Raw genomic sequence first — 22,203 nt, forward strand, 5'->3', positions numbered from 1 at the left:
ATTGCAGAAACAAGCCTTCAAGTAAGACCTCCTGTGGATTTCAGCATCAAGCCAAAAGCAACATATTTAGACAAAGCAGGGAGAAGAGAAGTTGCACATTTTAAGTATCTGCAGTGGGTTGCAGAGCATGCACGGGAAACTGGATGGAAAGGGGGGTGTTTGCAGCAGCTGTGGGACGCTGCACGATGACTGAATAGGACAAAGGTCTTTCTGCAGTGGTGGGAAACTTCTTTAACCCTTGACTTCCCCCAGATGCTCAAAGTAAACTTCAACTTCCGCAGAACCTTATCTGGGAGAGCGGAACTCTGTGTGTGTGATGTATAAATGTGTGTGAGAGTCTCTGTGGCCGCCCTCCGATTGGTCTATTCCACACCCTCCTTTACAGAATTTATTTTTTCACAAATTATCTCAAGTCTGGTTAGTTTTCACAGACTTCAAAGCTATTTTACAAATAAGTAGCAACTGAACCGATATAGAAAAGTGTAAAACGTGTTTATCTAATGAAGGCATGTAATGAGTGTGTGGATGATGTTCCACCACTGTGGTCCAACTTCCAGGAGCTTCATGGAGCTGCAGCCAGGATGCAAACTGCTGGGAATCAAAAGATAACAGGTCTTCTTGTAATGAAACGAGGTGGAAAAAGGAAGGAAATGTGGTTTTGTTCTGTTTACCGTGTAATCAGAAGTTATCTATCATATACTGCCTCCTGGTGGCTTAGAGAGGAGATGCACAAATAAAGAAAAAGCTCCAGAGAATAGAAAGAGATTGCTCTCACTGCAGGAAATCTCTGAAATGACAATATGGATGTAAGAGACTTCTGGAGTGCATCAGGTCGGCTGCTTTATATTTGACTCACCGCGACTAAAAGTATTTTACAATCTGTGCTTTTCTAGCAGGACATTTAGGGTTATGCACTCAGTAACTACTCCATGACATACATAAACATTACCACACTGGAAAAAATCAAAATCTAGATAGGTCATTTTTTCTTAAAATAAGTGCATTTCTTCTTAAATTGTGGAGATTAAAGAAACATTTTGCCAATGGAACAAGACAATTTAGATTTAAAATAAGAAAACACAATCGCATCTTCTTATTTCAAGTGCATTTCATCTAATTATCTTATTTTAAGGGTAAACATACTCATTCCATTGGCATATTATCAAATGTACCTATTCAAATCAAGGGTAAATACACTTAATTTAAGAAATGTTTACTTATTTCTAGATAATTTTTGCAGTGCAGTACTGGGCCAGACCATTTCAGAATCAGAATTACTTTATTAATCCCTTGTGGGAAATTATTTTCTTGCAATGCAACCATTTGCAGATGTGAGAAAAATGGGATTGTAAGTAAGAGCAAAATATAATAAAATATAATAAGACAGAATAAAATGACTAACAAAAGTAAGTAAAATTACACCATTCCATATAAACAGTGTAAAATAAGATAAGGATCTCAGTATGAGCAATCAACAGTATTTACAATTTACATTACTGCTCAGTACCTAATTTACTATTATTGCACAATTTGTCTCCATTACTGCCTTACGGCCTCAACTGCATTAGTTAAGATTCAAGAAGATTTTGGAGAAATTCTTTAAGATTTTGATTAATGATGTCGTGAAAGCGTCAAACACTTTCAGCAGATTTCTCAGCTATCCAGTCTCCCGTTCCACCATCTCATTAATAAAGCACAATGGTTGATCAACTTACAGTTAACCCAGTCATGTTCAAGACACCAAATGTCAGGCATGCAGTAGACAAATCCTCCTTCTCACATATAAAGCCTTAAATGGCCAAGCTCCATCTGATATCAGAGATCTGATTGTTCCTTATGTTCCTAACAGAGCACTTCGCTCTCAATCTGCAGGTTTACTAATCGTTCCTAGAATTTCTAAAAGTAGAATGGGAGGCAGAGCTTTTAGTTCTCAGGCTCCTCTCCTGTGGAACCAACTACCAGTTTTAGTCCGTGAGGCAGACACTCTGTCTACTTTTAAGGCTAGGCTTAAAACTTTCCTTTTTGATAAAGCTTCTAGTTAGAGTGGCTCAAGTTATCCTGATCTATCTCTATAGTTCTGCTGCTATAGGCTTAGACTGCTGGAGGACATAGGGACCCCCATTTCATCATTCTGCTTCATTCTATCTCTATTCTCCCACTCTGCAGAATCTGTTAGTTCAATCTCTAACGTTCTGCTCTCTCTGCTTTTTCTCATAGTAGCTTCATCTGGTCTGTTCCTGTTTGGCTGTGACTCCATCCTGGAGAGAAATATCAGCTGTGCTGCTGCCATCAACACCTTTGTTTCTAGATGTTGGAGCTTGGCCTGTTTTCCAGTGTAGTCCTGTTTCTCTGACTGTGACTAACTGGATGTGCTCTCTTCATCCTCTGACATGGGAGCTGGCTCGGAGCTCGTCTGCCTGGCTGTGTGTTTCCTGGACGGGGCCGCCTGTGGAGCTGGTTGACAGTTGCCTTTTGTATCTATGCTTCTTTTTCTATGTCTGCTTCTGTCTCCTTGAACCCCAGTGGGCCTCAGCAGATGGCCGCTCACACTGAGCCTGGTTCTGCTGGAGGTTTCTTCCTGTTCAAAGGGAGTTTTTCCTCTCCACTGTCGCTACAAGCATGCTTAGTGTGAGGGATTGCTGAAGAGTCAATGAGTCGATGCAGTCAGCTGGTTTTCCTTAGATAGAAAACTTTGAATCAATCTGACTGGATGATCTGGTGAACTGGAAAGTGACCTGAGATGACATGATGTGAATTGGAGCTATAGAAATAAACTGAATTTAATTTAATTGAATTTAGATTGATAAGTTTAGGGTTGAAACAATTAATCGTGATTAATCGATTATTTAAATCTATTCAACTATCGTCACAAATAGTTCGTCAACTATTAAAGAAATCGATTAATCATTGAATGGAATATAGGGACTATAAAAATGCCTTAAGCTGACAGAGCGACCCAACTAAAGCAGGACGTACATCAAGATTGTAAAAAAAATATGTAAACATTCTGCATTTAAGATTTTAAAAAATCTGTGTGTCAATCTGTTCTATCCAGAACTCCTCAATTGGAAACGTTTTAGTTTCTCCGGGTTTAATTTTGTAAATAAATCTTCTTTAAGGAGCTTTTTGCAGTCAGGAGTGAGGTGTTACTATATTTAGACAAAAATGGCCACTCCCAGAATCCTTGATCGAGACGAAAATTATAATTTATTTTTTATTTTTTTACTGATTAAAGCTAAATTCATTAAATCACCGCAAACGATTAGTTTTAGGTATAGATAATAATCCATTGATTATTCCTTGCTGACTGGAGTTTTCCTTTAATATAACTACCAAGTTCGTAAATGAAAAGTAAATAAGTCCTAACATAGATCTGATTTGTTGCCTTTAGAAGTGAAAACATGTCCGATGTGTAAATATGGGTTCTTATTAAATCAAAAGCATCTTTATGACTAAATTGGCCTCCTTCTCTGTTGGCAGCAGTTCCTCCTCAAAAGCATGTAGGCAGAAAATCACTCTTTCCTCTACTTTGCCTCTTTCTTCCCGGGGTAATTAGCTGACAGGTCATGCTGAGTAATGGTCTGGGATCAGTCCAGAGTAATTATACTGGGAGAGGATTGACCTCGGACATGCCGCTGCCTGAGGGTGCATGTATGGATGCGTGCGTGTGCGTGGGAGGCTTGTTGATGCCAGATAACAAGAATAGGACAAAAAAATAAGATGGTGTGTTTTCATGCTCTTTTCTGACCTGCAGACAGCCAGAGACAAATTGCCCTCTCTGGACACCCCCCGCCCCCCCTCGGTATCCGAAGGTCAATCCAAATTAAAGACAAATGATTTCATTTGCTCTTTTGACCAGAACAGTTACACCTAATTGCAAGACAAACGTAGCTGCAGACGGTGTGTTCATTTGGACAGTTAGGAGACATTTTCCAGTTCTGTTTGAAGCATCTGCTGGGGACGTGACGAAATCTCCTTTGTTCTCCACCATCGCGACAGGAAGACGGGACACAATGGCACAACATGAAGCGATACACCCGTTAAATACACACATCTCTTCAAAAAATAGTCCTGCCCATGACCATGTTATTTTTTACCCTTGGGCCAATGCTGTAAAAGCATCTGTTTCCGTAGAGTCACGACTGAAGTAGGAACCAAATGAGGTTTCTGGACGTGACCCCAGTGATAAACCACCAGACCTCAGATAAGGGCACAGTTTATGTTCCAATGCTGCCCTAACTGACCTTAAAGCTGCTGTAAAAATGGAGGAAGTACGTCTTTAGTGTTTACATAAAAGCAGCTCTCTGCTTCCAAGCACCAATGAGTCAGGATCAGCGCAGAACCAGATCTAATCTCCTCATCTTTTCTCTCGCTTTAGAAGCTTTGCTCTACGATTTTAAGGTTTCAACAAAGAGGAAAAAGGTGCAGAATCCTAAACTGAGCTGCATCCTTTTCAATTCAGTTCTATTCAGTTTATTTCTATTGCTCCAATTCACATCACGTCATCTCAGGTCACTTTCCAGTTCACCAGATCATCCAGTCAGATTGATTCAAAGTTTTCTGTCTAAGGAAAACCAGCTGATTGCATCGACTCATTGACTCTTCAGCAATCCCTCACACTAAGCATGCTTGTAGCGACAGTGGGGAGGAAAAACTCCCTTTGAACAGGAAGAAACCGCCAGCAGAACCAGGCTCAGTGTGAGCGGCCATCTGCTGAGGCCCACTGGGGTTCAAGGAGACAGAAGCAGACATAGAAAAAGAAGCATAGATACAAAAGGCAACTGTAAAAGGTGGCCCCGTCCAGGAAGCACACAGCCAGGCAGACGAGCACTCAAACTCATTCGCTTATTAATACTATTACTACTTTTATTCTATATTCAGTATTAAGTGACTTCAGCATTCTTGTTTATGAAGAGATTGCTGAATCTGGTTTTATTTTAATTATAAAGCCAAATTCAGAAAAACAAATAATTCAAAGGGCTTTACATTAATTAGAGAATAATAAAAGCAGAATAAACAAGTAGAGATAAAATCCATGTTCAAAGCAAATAAAACAGTCAGACCGCAAACTTAAACTGATGATACCTCATTTAACGGTTTAACTTAAACAGTAAACGGCAGCTTTAAACTAATTCAGCTCTTTTCCAGCCTTCTGGGAGATTTTTCCACATCAGTGGAGCTGTCAGGATCCCAGTTTTTGTGTTCGTCTGTTTGTCTTGTCTTTTGTGTTTTCTCCCTTCCACCACCAGAAGGCGCCTGGCTCCGGTTCGCCTCCTCACACACCTGCAAGCTGTTGCCTCATCACCGGACTGCTCTTAAAGGAATAGTACACCCAAAACATGATTAGCCTTCATTTTCTACTCACCCCCATGCTGAACAACACTCTGGAGTACTTTTTTGATATCTCAAATGCATCTGGAGATCTGGGAGGCTTCTTGCTGTCTGCTGACATTCAAATAATGGAGGTCTATGGCGCCCGAGGCAGAAAGGTCCATAAAAGTCCACAAAAAACGTGTCAATATTCCTCCATACTGCTCGTCCAATGTATTCCAAGTGTCCTGAGTGGGTAGCGTCCAGAATTTACTGGAAACAAAGTCATTTAGAATGTTTTTAGAGCATAAACAGTAGTGTATAGGATTTCCTGAAAGCGCGTTCACGAGTCTACGGAAACCGCGGGAGACCAAACCAGATGAAAGTGCGCATTCAGCTCGGCTAAGAACTCATGCTCTTCCTCAACACTGAAGTCCTCAGACATTTTTCTTTCGTTGTTTCTTTCTTTGCACAGGTAAACAGCACATTTCTTCTTCTACGCTTGCATTATCGGCAGAGCAGACGCTGAATGCGCACTTTCATCTGGTTTGGTCTGCTGGCTTCCGTAGCGTCGTGAACGCGCAGGCGCACGCTTTCAGGAAATCCTATACAGTACTGTTTATGCTCTAAAAACATTCTAAATGACTTCGTTTCGAGTAAATTCTGGATGCTACCCACTCAGGACACTTGGAATACATTGGACGAGCAGTATGGAGGAATATTGACACGTTTTTTGTGGACTTTTATGGACCTTTCTGCCTCGGGCGCCATAGACCTCCATTATTTGAATGTCAGCAGACAGCAAGAAGCCTCCCAGATCTCCAGATGCATTTGAGATATCAAAAAAGTACTCCAGAGTGTTGTTCAGCATGGGGGTGAGTAGAAAATGAAGGCTAATCATGTTTTGGGTGTACTATTCCTTTAAGCTGCTGGTTGCCACTACTTCGACGCCAGAGTGTTTGCCCGTTTGGGGCACTCTAGCCAAGCCTTGTTTATGCTGAGTCTAATCTGAGTTTTTGCATTCAGAGTTTTCGTTCTCTAGCCAAGCTGAGATCACATTGAGTTTTATTGAGCGCTTGGTTGAGCACAGGTTGTCCTGTTTTCGTTCTTTTTAAAAAAAATTTAGGGTTTTAACCGTTAGTTCGTTGCTAGCAGAGGCTTCGACGGCCCTGTATAGTGTTGGCCCTCTGCTGTAACGTTTTGTTTCTTTGGATCGGCTCACCAGGTCCAACTTTCTGTTCATACTTTGGGTTTGTTTTTTTTCTTAGAGTTTTTTTTGGACACTGGGAACTGAGGAAAAATCTGACTCTCTGTTTTCTTTTCTCTTTGCAGAAAAAACAAAACAACTGATCCAGAAAGAAGTTCTAGAGATTAAGAATAAAATAATTCTTTTGAACCTCATGTTTGTCTCGTGTCCTCAAATATGTTGTGGCCTGGGTGGTCGTAACAGTGTTAATCAGTATAAAAATAAAAACAATATTTTTCGGCCCAGTCGCTGAGTCTGGGAGCGGCCATTTTTGCCCAAATATAGTAGCCCCTCCCTCCTGCCATCTTCCAGCAGTGACGTCACGGTGCGGTAAGCCTAGCGCCATTCTCCCCGCTTTACAAGCTAAATCAATGGGAACTACTAGACACATCTGCAATCAACAACAATTATTGAAGATTTCCAGAGGACTTCACCATTGAAATTCACCAGAGCTATAGTGAAACTGACAATGCCCACGTGCATGGCAGCTGGATGCTGGAATACATCGGGTAAAAGTGAAACATTTTAGTCTAAAGTCTATGGCACTTCCACATAGACAGGTATGGGGCATTCCAGGCTAACAAAGAAGCCAAACGACCCCCATTCCAAAGGGGGGGACCCGTTCATCCGTTTCTATTTGCATGTTTTCTAAACTAAAATAAGACTTTGTTGGGCTGCTGGATAAAACCTGGGTCTCTGACATTTTGAAGTGAAAAAGCTTCCTGGACGGAAGAAAAACAGAGTCCAGTGGACTGTTTTTTTTTTTTTTTTACGTTTTTGGAATCCCAGAAATAACCACATTACAGCAACAGACAGGTCCTTGCGGTAACCTGTAGCACACCCAGGGATTGTGGTGGAGCTTCAACATGAACAGGAACACGCAGGAACAGAAATGGATATCTTGATGCTTTGAAAAATGCTTTGAAATTGATCTTTGTGGTTCATCTGGGTTAATATACGCTCCCATTATGAGAAGGGACTTTTTCAATGATTCAGCTTGTCTGAGCATAACTTACTTTGCAGAATGCGAACAATGTGGATCCTAATCCTTATTCTGGTTGGTCACCACACCACAATAAAGGACAGATTTAAATTTCTTGATAAAAGATAAAATAAAAAAACACTTAATTTTTAAGATAAAGCTGCAGTGTTTCAGAAGACGATAAATCCTGCTAATTTCTAATAATGTATTTTATCTTTGGTGGGCAACCACCAACAAACGTTCCTCAAAATGGACGAGTAACGTTGCTCTTTTCATGATGACCTTTTATATAATCATCCTGGTGTATGTCTTCTTTTGCAACGGTCATATTTAAGAGCAGAACTCCATGAGCTGTTAGCTGGCTGACTAATATCACTTGGCCAGAGAGGGGGAGGAAATAACCTGGAATAAGGTCAAACTGCAGGGGAAACTATCACAGAACACGGAAGGAAGCACAGTGGACTCAGTGTGCACTTGTTGCTGATGTCATTTCCCTGCAGAAAAACTCTATTTGCAGGAATAGAGCTTAGAAATCACAATAATCTTCATATATATTAAATAAGAAACAAAACCTTTAAAAAAACTTTATCTAACAAACCCAAAAGTTTTTTTTTGGTAAATTGCTTGATTTCTTGCAAAGTTAGAAAGTGTGGGTTTATTTATATTCAGCCAACTTACTCTGATACTCCATAAAAACCATGAATAGTGAATACAGTCGGCTATTTACATTGTTAGAGCCTATCAGCATGAGCGAAAATGGATGAAGTGGTTTCATGTTATGAAACAATATCTGACAGTTGTGCAGAAATATATAAAACATTCTGAAAACTATCGACTAAGCTCTGAATATTTCTCAAAGGAAAAGTCCGGTCAGCACACCTGCCATCTTCCTGGATTGTCCTGGGTTGAAAATAATAATAATAATACATCTTATTTAAAAAGGCGCCTTTCTGGACACTCGAGGTCACCGTACAAAAGCATAAAAACAGTGTCGGAAAAAATAAAAATAAAAATATTTAAAAAACACAGAGGCTGTGACAGTGAAATTGATATTTAAAGAGAATAAGCAATCTTGAACAGATGGGTTTTGCTCCAAGTACTCAGACACAGAACTCGCCATGGAGGCCAAAGCTATAATTTTCAGGAAAGTGATGCCAGCCGACATGAGCATTTAATTTCTCCTTTGTCTACATTTCCTCCGTTTCCTAAGTTCAGTGTAAAAATCTTTAAGGTAAAGTTCGCTCATATTCAGAATTCAAACTTCTGAGAATACTTTAAATATGAAATTATTAAGTACTGCTCAATAAATAATAAGTATTTTTAATTAAGAGTAATTTCATTCATAGGTGTGTGCGCTATCATTTCATGAATTTAGAGTTAATCGTTAAAAAAATTAAAATAATATTTTTCACTGCGATCACTGAGTCTGGGAGTGGCCATTTTTGCCCAAATATAGTAGCCCCTCCCTCCTGCCATCTTCCAGTAGTGACGTCACGGTGCGGTAAGCCTAGCGCCATTCTCCCCGCTTTCCAAGCTAAATCAATGGGAACTACTAGACACATCTGCAATCAACAACAATTATTGAAGATTTCCAGAGGACTTCACCATTGAAATTCACCAGAGCTATAGTGAAACTGATCCTGATCCTCCACGGACGGGTTGGTCGTTGGATCGCCAACTTGAAGAGGGAGGATTTGCCATCGAACTTCTGGCCAGAGAAAAAACCCGTAATATGTAGCCAACATTTGGAAGAAGAATGTTTTCAAGATGACTTGGATAGTAGCGCGTTGTGACAAACACCAGATACAGCACTGGGACTTGATCAACAGCCGATACCGCACCGTGGCGTCACTAACCAGTAGGTGGCAGTAGTTTTCTTTGACAAACATGGATGCCTCCAGTAAAGCACATTCACATGGAAATTACTCTGGATTAAAAACACTTAAACACATAAAGCACTTTCAGAAGTTTGTATTCTGAATATGAGCGGACTTTTCCTTTAAATGTTTCCAGTGAGGTCTTGGAAAGCAGACGTTAGCTTCGGACGGCTTCAGGGCAGTGGCTATTTATTATTAAACAGGCTAATAGTTTTTATCTTTGCCACTAGAGAATACAGAAGATTTTCACAGCCCATTCCAGCCTTGTGTGATCATTATAATAACGGCCAACAGTAACATGTAAAATGAATTGCTGCTGTAGAGGAAAACAAAGTATTTTAGGTACCGGTACATTCCTATCCACCGCATTTCTCTAGTATCTGTGTACTTATACTTTGATTAGCTTTAATCTTTCGTTGGTTTCAGGCCATGTAATGTGTTTGCTCTCCCAGCTGGGTCAGACTGGAATATTTACAACGCATTTTCTCCTTTGACAGATGTTTTGGATTCAGACTGAGAACAATGCCGCGCTGTTTGGGCCTTTCCCAGTTCGCCTGTCCTGCAGCATGTCATATTGTGTTCTTCCTGTTTGCCGTCCTTTGCAAGCAGCCATTAATTTCTTGAGAGTTTTAAATGCTTCAATGAAACATTATTCAGGTTGAAGCTACTTTCTGGCTCACACCGAGGGGCCTAAATATGCTTCTAAATGAGTAGCGGCCTACCTATCTGCAAGTCCCAAAGGTGACTGAAATAAAAGCATTTTTTTAAACATGATACTATTACTTCAGTTTTTAAAGTAAATAAAAAAATATATACAAGTATCACTGCAAAAACGATCGGGAAACGAGTAAAAATGTCTTAAAATTAGTGTATTTAGCATAATTCAAACAAGTAAATAATAAGATTTGCCAATGGAATGAGTATTTTTACTGTTAAAATAAGATAATTAGATAATATCTACTTGGAATAAGACAACAAAATTGTTTTTTTCTTATTTTAGATGTAAATTGCCTTATTCCATTGGCAAAGTGTATCACTTAACTGCTTAATTCAAGAAAGAAATGCTGTTTTTTAAAGAAAAATAAACTTACTTAGATTTCAAAATATGATATTCAGCTGTATTTATCCTATCTTGGTCTATACCTTTCCTTATGTCCCTTTTTTATTAAATCAGCTCTAGCTTATTCAGACTTGAATGGAGCATATTTATGGTTTGATCTGGGCTACAGCTAAACTTCCGCCTGTGTAGCAAATCTTTTTCAGTTCCTTAAAGGTTTAATAATGCAGCTGCAACTTTCATGGCAATGATGTTTTCAAAAAAAAGGCCAAAAAACTTTTTGGTCTAATGCTACATACCATCCCAACCCTACAGAAACCTGCGGGTATGTATGGGAGGGTATGTAGAAAGCATAAGAGGACCCAAGACGCTAACCTGACTCCGCCAGATGGATTTGCTCCGCATATCCATCTGGAAACCTTCCGTTGAAGTAATTTTGGGAAGGGGCGAAAATACTGGTTAGCTGATTGGCCTATGTTGGTGATAGACGGGCCAAATAAACCAATCAGATCAACGAAGCATATGACGTACTAACAGAGCGACGACGAAGAGGAGCCAATTGATAGATCAAACTCTTGGTGAAACCAGTCGGGAGAAGAGCAAAAACATCTTTTCCTCTGAGAAAAGCCTCCAGAGCAGTGTTTTGCTCTTCTTTCAGTGAAGAAATACTCTGTAATTCCCATAAAACTTGCTCGATAGCCACGCTAACGCTAGCTTCATCGGCTGAAGCCGCCATGTTCTTTAGACTGAACTGTCGCGCTTCTCGTTGCGTCACACCTCAACCCGCCTCAAAGCCAACGATGATCGGACGTTCGTTTGGTGAACGGCTCCAAACTTTCTTCAACGGAGAGTCTCCAGACTGATTAGCGAGTGAAACCTCACGAGGCTAGCAAGACTCTAGATGATGGGGATCCCTTTTCCAAAATGATCCTTCTTTTTTTTTAAGTGTTATATAAGAAGAATAGTTGCTTTCCTAATTGCAAGGGGCACCAGAAGAACTAAACTATTATATATTAAAGTACTTGGTTTTGCATGGATTTTAACTTTCAAATAACATTCCAGACAGGAATTATGCATCTGTGATAAAATAAATAAATAATCTTTTGGGGTTTTAACAATTTCTCCCAAATATATATATCTTCCACACTCAGCACAGTAAATCTGAATGTACAGTTATTTGCTTTTATTGCCGACATTCTATTGAAAGGTTGTATAAGCTTCAAAAAACTAAAAAAATTTTATTTACTGCAGATGTTCTCATGTGTTAAAATGTGTTGCACATATCTGTAAACCATTTAATTGCACCTTAACATATTTTAAACTCGAATACATGCAGTTCTGTGGTTTTGACCAGGAAGAGTTTCAAGGGAAATCTTGTTGTATTCTGCATGTAATTGGATCACGTCGTCATACAGAATCAGACAGAACTAATCCAATCCAGAGGGGGAAAAGTCTTCCTTCTCCATTTCAAATATGTATCATTTCACTTCTACCATAACTCTAATTAAAAGTTCAGCCGCCACGCCAAACTGGCTCTGCCATTCAGGGTTTTCCTTACATCACAAAAAAACCCCAAGCTTTAATATGCCACGAACAAAAGAAACGGACGACCACAAAAACAGACAGTCAGTCTGCCTTCTCCGTCTGCTGACAGATGGTTCTCCAAGGACACAGTTTTTTGTATTACTGGCAGACATGCAGACATCCGATTAATCAGACAAGCTGCTCCTGTTGTTGGCTCGTTTCTTGGTGTGATATCTAATACTGGTTCAGTCTTTTATAGTATAGTGTGAAAGGATGTGGACCAACAGTTATGGCGTTTATGGTAGGGTTAGAAGAAACTCGATTCTGGAAAAAGTAACTTGGTGGTACCAGCGAGATGCTTGTTCTGTCATCAAATAAGAAACTGTTATTTGGGTTTATGTGATTAGAGGTGGGTCCCTTTCACTCAGTATAAATGATTTTCCAACTCAGAAAATGCCGCACCACTATGGCAGGCCAGTGTTGATCCGCTCTTATACTAAACAACGCAAGAGTGCAACAGATATTAAACAAATAAAGTCAAAACAACTTCTAGACGACACCTTGAGATCACAACCAAAGTAGTTTCAAAACATTCTTTAATGTATGACCTGATAGTTTTGCAAGTACAGCTCCTCAAAAATAATTAATATCCTTTAAAGTTCTCAACATTTTTCTTCAAAACAGACTAAGAGCACATATCAATCAACAAACATGAGAAGAGTCAACGATAAAGAAACCCAGCCAAGTTAAAGGAAAAATCTGCTCACATTCAGAATTCAAACTTCTAAAAATCCTTTAAATGTGAAATGATTCCATCCTGTTCAATAAATGATCAGTGTTTTTAATTCAGAGTAATTTTCATGTGAATGTGCTATACTGGAGGCATCCATGTTTGTCAAAGAACACTACTGCCACCTACTGGTTAGTGACATTGTCACGGTGCGGTATCGGCTGTTGATCAAGTCCCAGTGCTGTATCTGGTGTTTGTCACAACGCGCTATTATCCAAGTCATCTTGAAAACATTCTTCTTCCAAATGTTGGCTACATATTACGGGTTTTTTCTCTGGCCAGAAGTTCGATGGCAAATCCTCCCTCTTCAAGTTGGCGATCCAACGACCAACCCGTCCGTGGAGGATCAGGAATCAGAAAGGTGGAATAACTCTTTTTTTTCACTTTTACCCGATGTATTCCAGCATCCAGCTGCCATGCACGTGGGCATTGTCAGTTTCACTATAGCTCTGGTGAATTTCAATGGTGAAGTCCTCTGGAAATCTTCAATAATTGTTGTTGATTGCAGATGTGTCTAGTAGTTCCCATAGATTTAGCTTGGAAAGCGGGGAGAATGGCGCTAGGCTTACCGCACCGTGACGTCACTGCTGGAAGATGGCAGGAGGGAGGGGCTACTAAAAATGGCCGCTCCTGGACTTGGTGATCGCATTGAAAATTATTGTTTTCATTTTACTGATTAACGCTAAATTTTTTAAATCATCGTAAAGGTATTAGTTTTAGGTATAAATAATGATCCATTGATCATTATTTATACCTAAGACGGGACTTTTCCTTTAATCCTTTTATTCCACTCAGTAAATCAGTTATACTGTCGGTCTATTTAATCAAACCCCAACAAAATAGTTTAAAGTTTGTCATCAGAGATGATAAGTAAATTAATTATCTTGATAATCTATACAGTTTTATAGTCTTTTGCAAAGTGACTGGAACGACAGTGATCCCTTAGTAGGGAGGTCTTCAACAGGGGATCCGCAACCCCTAGGGGCTCCACAGAGGTACTGCGTGGAGGTCAGGAAAGGTTTGGTTGATTAGACTTTTTTTAATATTCCCCCCTGCAAGTTTTTCCACTAATTGAAATGTCTTTAAATCCACATTAACATGAATCCAACAGACTGTAGTAAACAGATAAATGGAGGCAGAAGATGTCTTTTAGTCATCAATGCTCACATTCAGCGACACACAGGAGCTCTTTCAAGCTGGACACCGTTTCATTCACAACACCTGTCCCATCAACCAGGAATCAGAAATACTCTAATAATCCCAGAGAGGGATTACTTTAGTTACATTACTCCATCTGTAATAGAGTGATTATAGGACCAGTTTGATAGAACACTGTTTCATACAATATATATAATTAGGGGGTCCCCGCTCCATCGCCATCAGTTTGGGGGTCCTTCGCGTGTAAAACGTTGAAGACCCCTACCTTAGTTAAATCAATGTTTACATTTGTGTCTGGAAAGTCGGAATCGGACGGTAAGAAAAAGATGACAAAAGCAATTATGTGTTGCACTGAGAGAGATATGAAGACTTACTGTCAGGATTAGGAGACTTGCGTCCTGCATGGCTGGGGGAGGAGCAGCGAAAGGTGGTAACAATAGTGTTGTGATGAGGGTTGGGGTGGTGAGGGTGGTGCCCGTTGTTCTCTGGGGGAGCTTTGGTGATGTTGATTTCGGGTTTACGGGGGTCTGACAGACTCGCCGATTCGAACTTGCGAGAGTGATTCTGCTCAGGAGCTCGGATGATCCCGTTGTTATTGTTGCCCTCATTGCGGCGGGTCCCTGGGGAGTCAGTGAGGGTCTTGGCAAATGTGACCTCCCTCTTGTGGCTCATGTCAGGGGTCCTGGAGTGCCCTAAGACCTCAGGGCGTTTCAGTACACTGTTGCTCACGAATCGCGTAGAGGCAGGGCTGGTGATGTTATCCACCTGCTTGCTAGAGGAGGAGATGTCAATGGAGAGTTCAGAACGACGTGACACCGGCTCAGGGGTCCTTGAACCACCCCCACCCATGATGGAGCGTGGTTGGGAATAGTTGAGGTTGTTGTTGTTGGTAGAGGGGGCTGTGCTGCCAAGGTCACGGTAGTAGATACTGGTGGGAGACATGGCGTTCCGGAGAGGGGAGTTGGTGGCTCGGCGAGAGCCGGGCGAAGAATGGGAGGAAGTGTCAACATCCTCCACCTCAAAGGACCTCTTAAGGGCTGCGTAAAGAGAACAGAGAAGACATCAATTATATGTCCTTTGTCTTGCATTGTACCTATTTTGACTGAATGTGTCAGTGATTTCTGAAACAACTCACAATTTCTGTGTCTTTGGTTTCCACATATACTGACAAAGCAGCAAAGGTGGTATAATCCAAGACATTTTGTCATAAAGCAAGTATAATTTGGTACTTTTAAAGGTACCGACAGAATTCCATCAACTGAGTACCTATTCGTGGAAAATTAACTACTACCATGTTTCGTTAACTATGCGCATCATTGTGACATGGAGTGGAAGAGCGGGTAGTTTTCAACTCTGTTTGTAAAAAAAATATATGGCATAGAACACCCAAAAGCTTGATGATGTCAGAAGCAGCCAAGAGTATACAAATCAAACATGGCAAATAGAAGGCACTTCAGAGTATGGCCACATTCAGACCGAACGCAGCAGGAGCAGCAAAAACACGTATGCCGCTTCATTTTTGATGCTTGTACAAGTTCAGTTCTGATGCATGGCTGAAGCATCTTTGCTGCTCTAGCTGCAAGGTGGTAAAGTGGTTCTGATGCATGTTGGGCGGAGCTACCCTATCCTTTCTTTGCCTGGAACAATGGCAGCTATATTTGCTGTGATCAGCGGGTAAAAAGTAGTTTTAAGATGTTTTTAATTGAGAAAGTCCACCTAAAAACTGTGCAGTCAGTTCATCCAGATTACCATCCTGCTTTCATATATTGTTTCTGGCGGAGCCGCTCAGACCCCCACATACCGGCGGTGCGCTGTCACTGGGAATCCCCTTCAACAGCTGCCTCTGGCCAGGTTGCCTCTTTGGGGTTTCCCGCTACCGTTTGTGGCGGCTGGATGTAGATGTTAGCGTTTTTCACGCACGTAATCCAAACTACAGGCACCAGGATAATAAAATCAAACATATTCTGCCGGCAGGTTTCTACATTTTAAGTTAATTTAGGCGTTAATAAACTGCTTCAGCGGAGTGATCACAGCGCTCTGCATCAGCAGTGCTTTGTCTGACTCCCTGCCAGCTCTCAGATCAGCTTCTCTGATTGGCTTGTTGAGCAGTAAAATAAAATTCGTCCAACTCCAGCAGCTGCTGCTTCTGAAGGCGCCTCAGATGCTCAGAAGTTCGTGAGGAGCTGTTTCAGCTGCTCAGACGCAGGACCTTTTGCTGCGCCTTGATGTAAACTAGCTGCTTCTGCTGCCTCTGCTGCTTGCAGTCTGAACGTACCCTTATTTGAACACAAGAACTCAGCCAGTGGTGGGGAATACTTCTGATCGCATATATAGTTATACGGTTATACGTATAATCATCCAATTTACCTAAAAAATTCCTCTTATGCTACGTTCACACCGGACGCAGCAAAAGCAGCAAAATCGCGTCTGCTGCTTCCTTTTTGCTGCTCTGGCTGCGCGGTGCAAAAGTGTGTCTGACGCGCGTTGGGCGGAGCTACTCTATCCTTTCTCTGCCTTTCAGCTATATTTGCTGTGATCAGTGGGAATAAAGTAGTTTTAATATGTTTTTAAGTGAGAAAATCCACCTGAAAACTTCATCAGTGCAGTCAGTTCATCCAGATTACAATCCTGCCTCCCAATGTTATTTCTGTCGGAGACGCTCAGACCCCCACATACCAGCGGTGCGCCGACAGTAGGAATCCCTTCATTAGCAGCCTCTGGCCGGGTCGCCTCCTCGCGGTTCACCGCGGCAGCTGGTAGGTGTTTTTCATCTAAATAATCCAAAGTGCAGGCAGCAGGATAATAAAAGCGAACATATTCTGCCGGCAGATTTCTACATTTTAAGTTATTTTATGCGTCAATAAACTGTTTCAGAGGAGTGATCATAGCGCTCTGTGTCATCAGCGATGTGTCTGTCTCCCTGCCAGCTCCCAGATCAGCTTCTCTGATTGGTTGACGCGATGCGTCGAGCAGCAAAAGTTAAATTTTTCCATCTCGAGCAGCAGCGCGTTTGCGGCGCGTCAGATGCTTAAACGCGCCCGACGCGCTGCTTCAGCTGCTCAGACGCGCTGCGCCTGCTGCTCAAAACGCGCCGCGGGACCTTTTGCTGCGCATTGACGCGCGTCAACCATTGACTTTGCATGTAAACTCGCTGCTTCTGTCGCGCCTGCTGCGTCCGGTGTGAACGCAGCATTAAGGCTAAAAATTTCGGACAGCTTCAGATGTACATCTATAGCTCGCCTGCATCTGTTAGTGACTTGTCAGCAGCAGCCAGACACAAGGGTGTGGGAGCTTATCATCTTCAGGTAAATAAGCCTAGTGCTTAAGATGACGTTACATGATCACCAACACTGATTCCAAGGTACTCGGCATCAGTATCGGTTTACATGTGAATCGTACTTATCCCTGGTGAAGTATTCCACAAGCAGCTAAAAAGAATAAACACATGATGATGCCTCAGGCGTCCTACAGGCAGCTGTGAAGCCACATGAAACCTAACGAGTGAATAAAATGTTGTGGGACTAAATGCATCTCTGAATATTCATATTTTCTTTAACCTAACAAAGAAGGTTAACGTATACTAGCCTAAGAAGTCCCAGGCCATAAAAAAAATCTTCACCTCTCCTAAATAAGCTTTTATATTGTCTTCTGGGTCTCTTCAACTTTTACATATATATTTGGTTTTAAATAAAATTCTTTAGCATTTTATAGGGTAAACAAAAAAAAAGCTTGCAAAATAATGCACAGTGATTGAAGAACTCCAGGCTTCCTGTCAGTATCGTAGATTTTAAACTACCGATTATGATACGAAGTCCAAAATTATGTCTTACAACATTTAGTTTAGTACTAACAGGAAAGGACCAAACATAAGCCAACTTCAGCCCAATTAGCTGCTCATGGTTGGGAAGGTGTATTTTAATCTGTGCCTGTAATAGTTAATCTGTCCTCCACTATGTCTGTTTTTAAATTTTTCTATCATTTCTATTGTTATCGTGCACACAGATACTGAAAAAGGAATTTTTCCTAAACATTTCGAAACGTTTCCAAAAACATTAGACAAGATTTCCTGATAAGGAAATGGCATTTAAGAGCAATTCAACTTTAATTTCTTTACACTCATGGTTATTTGCAACAGGCTTTTATTGCATTTTACAGTTTATTCTGTGCACTATTGGGACATGAATTATTTGCCATACAAGTGGTTTAGTGTATGCACATGCATACTTTTATAAGAAACAGCTAGGAGTGTTCTAGACCACAAAGTCAGCCAAATGTCACCCAGTGCCAAGCATCGGAACAAAGATAATCCATGAAGACCATCATTTTTCTTCCCTGCTCCAGATTTATTGAAGGAAAAAGCTGCATTGTTAAAGACACAAACTCATAGGGATAGAACCGCCCCCCTAGGAACAATTAATTTGGCTGATAGTCAGCATGAATCTGACTTCACACAGCCAGTGGCCAGAAGCTGGCATCATAATTACACACAAGTTAGACCACTGACACACACACCCCCCCTAGGAAAGTTTCCTTCGGTTCAAAACACACTGCTGATTATGTGATCTGTTTCTGGCCTGCGGTGCGCCTACATTACACGTGCTCTTGTTTATTTGCAGATTTTATTTCAAAAAGCTTGTGAAAAATATGTATGTATAACGATGCATTTCTACCCCCACAGGGAGGGAAGCTTCCCTGGCCGCTCAGTATAAAACCAAAAGTGGTGTTATTGGCTTATAGCTAGACACAATAACATTAAAGGCGTCTCTCCACACATTAACAAGCAAAAGTCATCTGTTTTTCACATATAATAAAAAAACTTTCCTTTTTTTTATAACTGATAGTTTAATAAAAAAAAAAAAAGAAAAAGTAGTTATAATTCACTGGATTAGTCTGTTTAAAAGTGAACCAGTCATCAAAGAATTTTTGTAACTGTCACTAATGTAACTTAATAAACTAGAATATTGCAAAGAAAGATTTAGATGACCCTGTATGATCAGAAAATGTTGTTTCTCTTATTGCATATATATATTTATTCAATTTACTTGCTATAAAAGTTTTCACTCGCGTGTTTCAAGGCCACACAATTGCCCTGCGTGAGGGTGTTTGTAGATAAGAAATACTTTCTTCCCATCAAAACCAGATTTTTTCTCAAGGTTTATTCATAAGATGTAAGGTTTTTTATGCACTAATGGGCCTTTTTGGACAGTAGGCTGACAGGACAGGGGGTTTGAGAGAGGGGGAGAGACATTTGGCAAAGGACTACAGGTTGGATTCGAACCCACGTCAGTTTAACCAAAGCGTCTGTAATTTGTTTTGACTCTGACTACTTTGCATTATTGTAAGTAAGGAGGAACGAAGGCTGTTTCTGATAGAATTACAGGTGCTGGTCATAAAATTAGAATATCATGAAAAAGTAGATTGATTTCAGTAATTCCATTTAAAAAGTGAAACTTGTATATTATATTCATACATTACATACAAACTCATATATTTCAGATGTTTATTTTGTTTAATTTTGATGATTACAAATGACAACAAATGAAAATCTCAAATTCATCATATCAGAAAATTAGAATATTGTGAAAAGGTTCAAAATTGATGGCCCCTGGTGCCACACTCTAATCAGCTAATTAACTCAAACCACCTGCAAAAGCCTTTAAATGGTCTTTCAGTCTAGTTCTATAGGCTACACAATCATGGGGAAGACTGCTGACTTGACAGTTGTCCAAAAGACGACCATCGACACCTTGCACAAGGAGGGCAAGACACAAAAGGTCATCGCTAAAGAGGCTGGCTGTTCACAGAGCTCAGTGTCCAAGCACATTAATAGAGAGGCGAAGGGAAGGAAAAGATGTGGTCGAAAAAAGTGTACAAGCAAGAGAGATAACCGCACCCTGGAGAGGATTGTGAAACAAAACCCATTCAAAAATGTGGGGGAGATTCACAAAGAGTGGACTGCAGCTGGAGTGAGTGCTTCAAGAACCACCACACACAGACGTATGAAAGACATGGGTTTCTGCTGTCGCATTCCTTGTGTCAAGCCACTCTTGAACCACAGACAGCGTCAGAAGCGTCTTGCCTGGGCTAAAGAGAAACAGGACTGGACTGCTGGTGAGTGGTCCAAAGTCATGTTCTCTGATGAAAGTAAATTTTGCATTTCCTTTGGAAATCAAGGTCCCAGAGTCTGGAGGAAAAGAAGAGAGGCACTTCATCCACGTTGCTTGAAGTCCAGTGTAAAGTTTCCACAGTCAGTGATGGTTTGGGGTGCCATGTCATCTGCTGGTGTTGGTCCATTGTGTTTTCTGAGGTCCAGGGTCAACGCAGCCACATACCAGGAAGTTTTAGTTCCTGCAGCTGACCAACTTTTTGGAGATGCAGATTTCATTTTCCAACAGGACTTGGCACCTGCACACAGTGCCAAAGCTACCAGTACCTGGTTGAAGGACCATGGTATCCCTGTTCTTAATTGGCCAGCAAACTCTCCTGACCTTAACCCCATAGAAAATCTATGGGGTATTGTGAAGAAGAAGATGCAATACACCAGACCCAACAATTCAGAAGAGCTAAAAGCCACTATTAGATCAACCTGGGCTATCATAACACCTGAGCAGTGCCACAGACTGATCGACTCCATGCCACGCCGCATTGCTGCAGTAATACAGGCCAAAGGAGGCCCAACTAAATACTGAGTGCTGTACATGCTCATACTTTTCATGTTCATACTTTTCAGTTGGCCAACATTTCTATAAATCCTTTGTTTTTATTGGTCTTCAGTAATATTCTAATTTTCTGATATGATGAATTTGAGATTTTCATTTGTTGTCATTTGTAATCATCAAAATTAAACAAAATAAACATCTGAAATATATGAGTTTGTATGTAATGTATGAATATAATATACAAGTTTCACTTTTTAAATGGAATTACTGAAATCAATCTACTTTTTCATGATATTCTAATTTTATGACCAGCACCTGTATATATAAAATACATAAACCCTTCCATATACATATATGGAAGGGTTTATGAAAACCGTCCGAACCGTTCGGTTCGACTGTCTCGGTTCGGTTCGCATGTGTTGCGTTCGGTTCATGCGCTGCTCCTTTTTCTCATAGGCGAAGCGTTTACACTCCAGAGCAGAAGGTGGCGGTACTGCAACCAAAGCCAACCACCAGTAGTAAACAAGAAGAAGAAGAAGCGAAGCAACGTAGCCGGGTGTAGCAGAAAAAAATCAGTTGTTGTGGAGAATTGTGTGGGTATGGCGAGTGGGAAAGAACAGGAGTTGGAAGACGCGCCAGCAGCACTTTATAGGTCTGCTGTATGGGACCTCTTTGCATTTAGAGTGACCTACGATGACGGTGGAAAGAAAGTGGTGGATAAAAGTGCAACAGTGTGCAAGCATTGTGCAACACGTTTTGTTTATGCTAACAGCAACATGACCAACATGTCATGCTAACCCCGAAATCCTACTCCGTCAGCGCTCCGCCCCGCTGCACTCCAGACCGGCTGCTCAAAGCAAAGCCTACAGCCTCCGCTGTGGCTCCCGTCCGCTCCCCTCTGAGTTCCTTGGAGATGGTAGAGAGCATGCGCCAGATGATTACATTCAAAGCAGCAAAACGTGCAGAAATGATCCAGGGTTTCCGCGGATCATTTAAAATAATTACAATTCATAAATTTTTTTTTTTTTCATTAATTTCATTACTTTTTACGGGATTTCCGTGTAACAATCAACATATATCGAACCGAACCGAAAACCGTGACCACGAAACCGTGAACCGAACCGAACCGTGGATTTTATGAACCGTTCCACCCCTAATATATATATATAAAATACCAGGATTACGCATTTTTTTCAACCTGCTAACAATCAGCGTTTGGTTCCCTTCCCACTGGCATAAAAAGCTGGTCTAACTCTTCGCTGGCAGCTGTGTAGCCTCTGACCTCCCACCGCTACGTGTCTGGTGGCATCATTACGCTGCGTTAGCTTTGATGATGTCACCAGACAGAAATCAGGAAAGTAAACAATGCAGAGCAACATGGAAGGAAACCAGTGCGTAGTCGGTGTGCTTTATTGTTTCGCTCTATTATTTGTCTTAATCCCTCTCAGCAGAGCTGCTCCATGTTTATCGAATGCAAGCAGAGTTATTTCTACTTGTTAGATCAGAAACAACCAGCGCAGTGTGTTGACGTCCGTACGTTGCATTCAATGGTATCACGTAATTTAGCAGGTCGAACCGGCTCTGGTGTCCCCACAGCATG

General features: G+C 41.0%; 1 protein-coding gene across 1 annotated transcript in view; it reads right to left on the reverse strand.

Moving 5' to 3' along the window:
* LOC119775515 (septin-9-like) overlaps positions 1 to 22,203 on the reverse strand; it is a 114,273-nt gene that overhangs the window by 77,709 nt on the left and 14,361 nt on the right. Inside the window, exon 2 of the mRNA XM_038273504.1 lies at positions 14,319 to 14,981. Coding sequence (XP_038129432.1) covers positions 14,319 to 14,981 — 663 coding nt within the window. The remainder of the gene's footprint in view (positions 1 to 14,318; positions 14,982 to 22,203) is intronic.

This window comes from Cyprinodon tularosa, unplaced genomic scaffold (genome assembly GCF_016077235.1).
Source record: "Cyprinodon tularosa strain WSP-4 unplaced genomic scaffold, ASM1607723v1 ctg874, whole genome shotgun sequence".
NCBI lineage: Eukaryota > Metazoa > Chordata > Actinopteri > Cyprinodontiformes > Cyprinodontidae > Cyprinodon > Cyprinodon tularosa.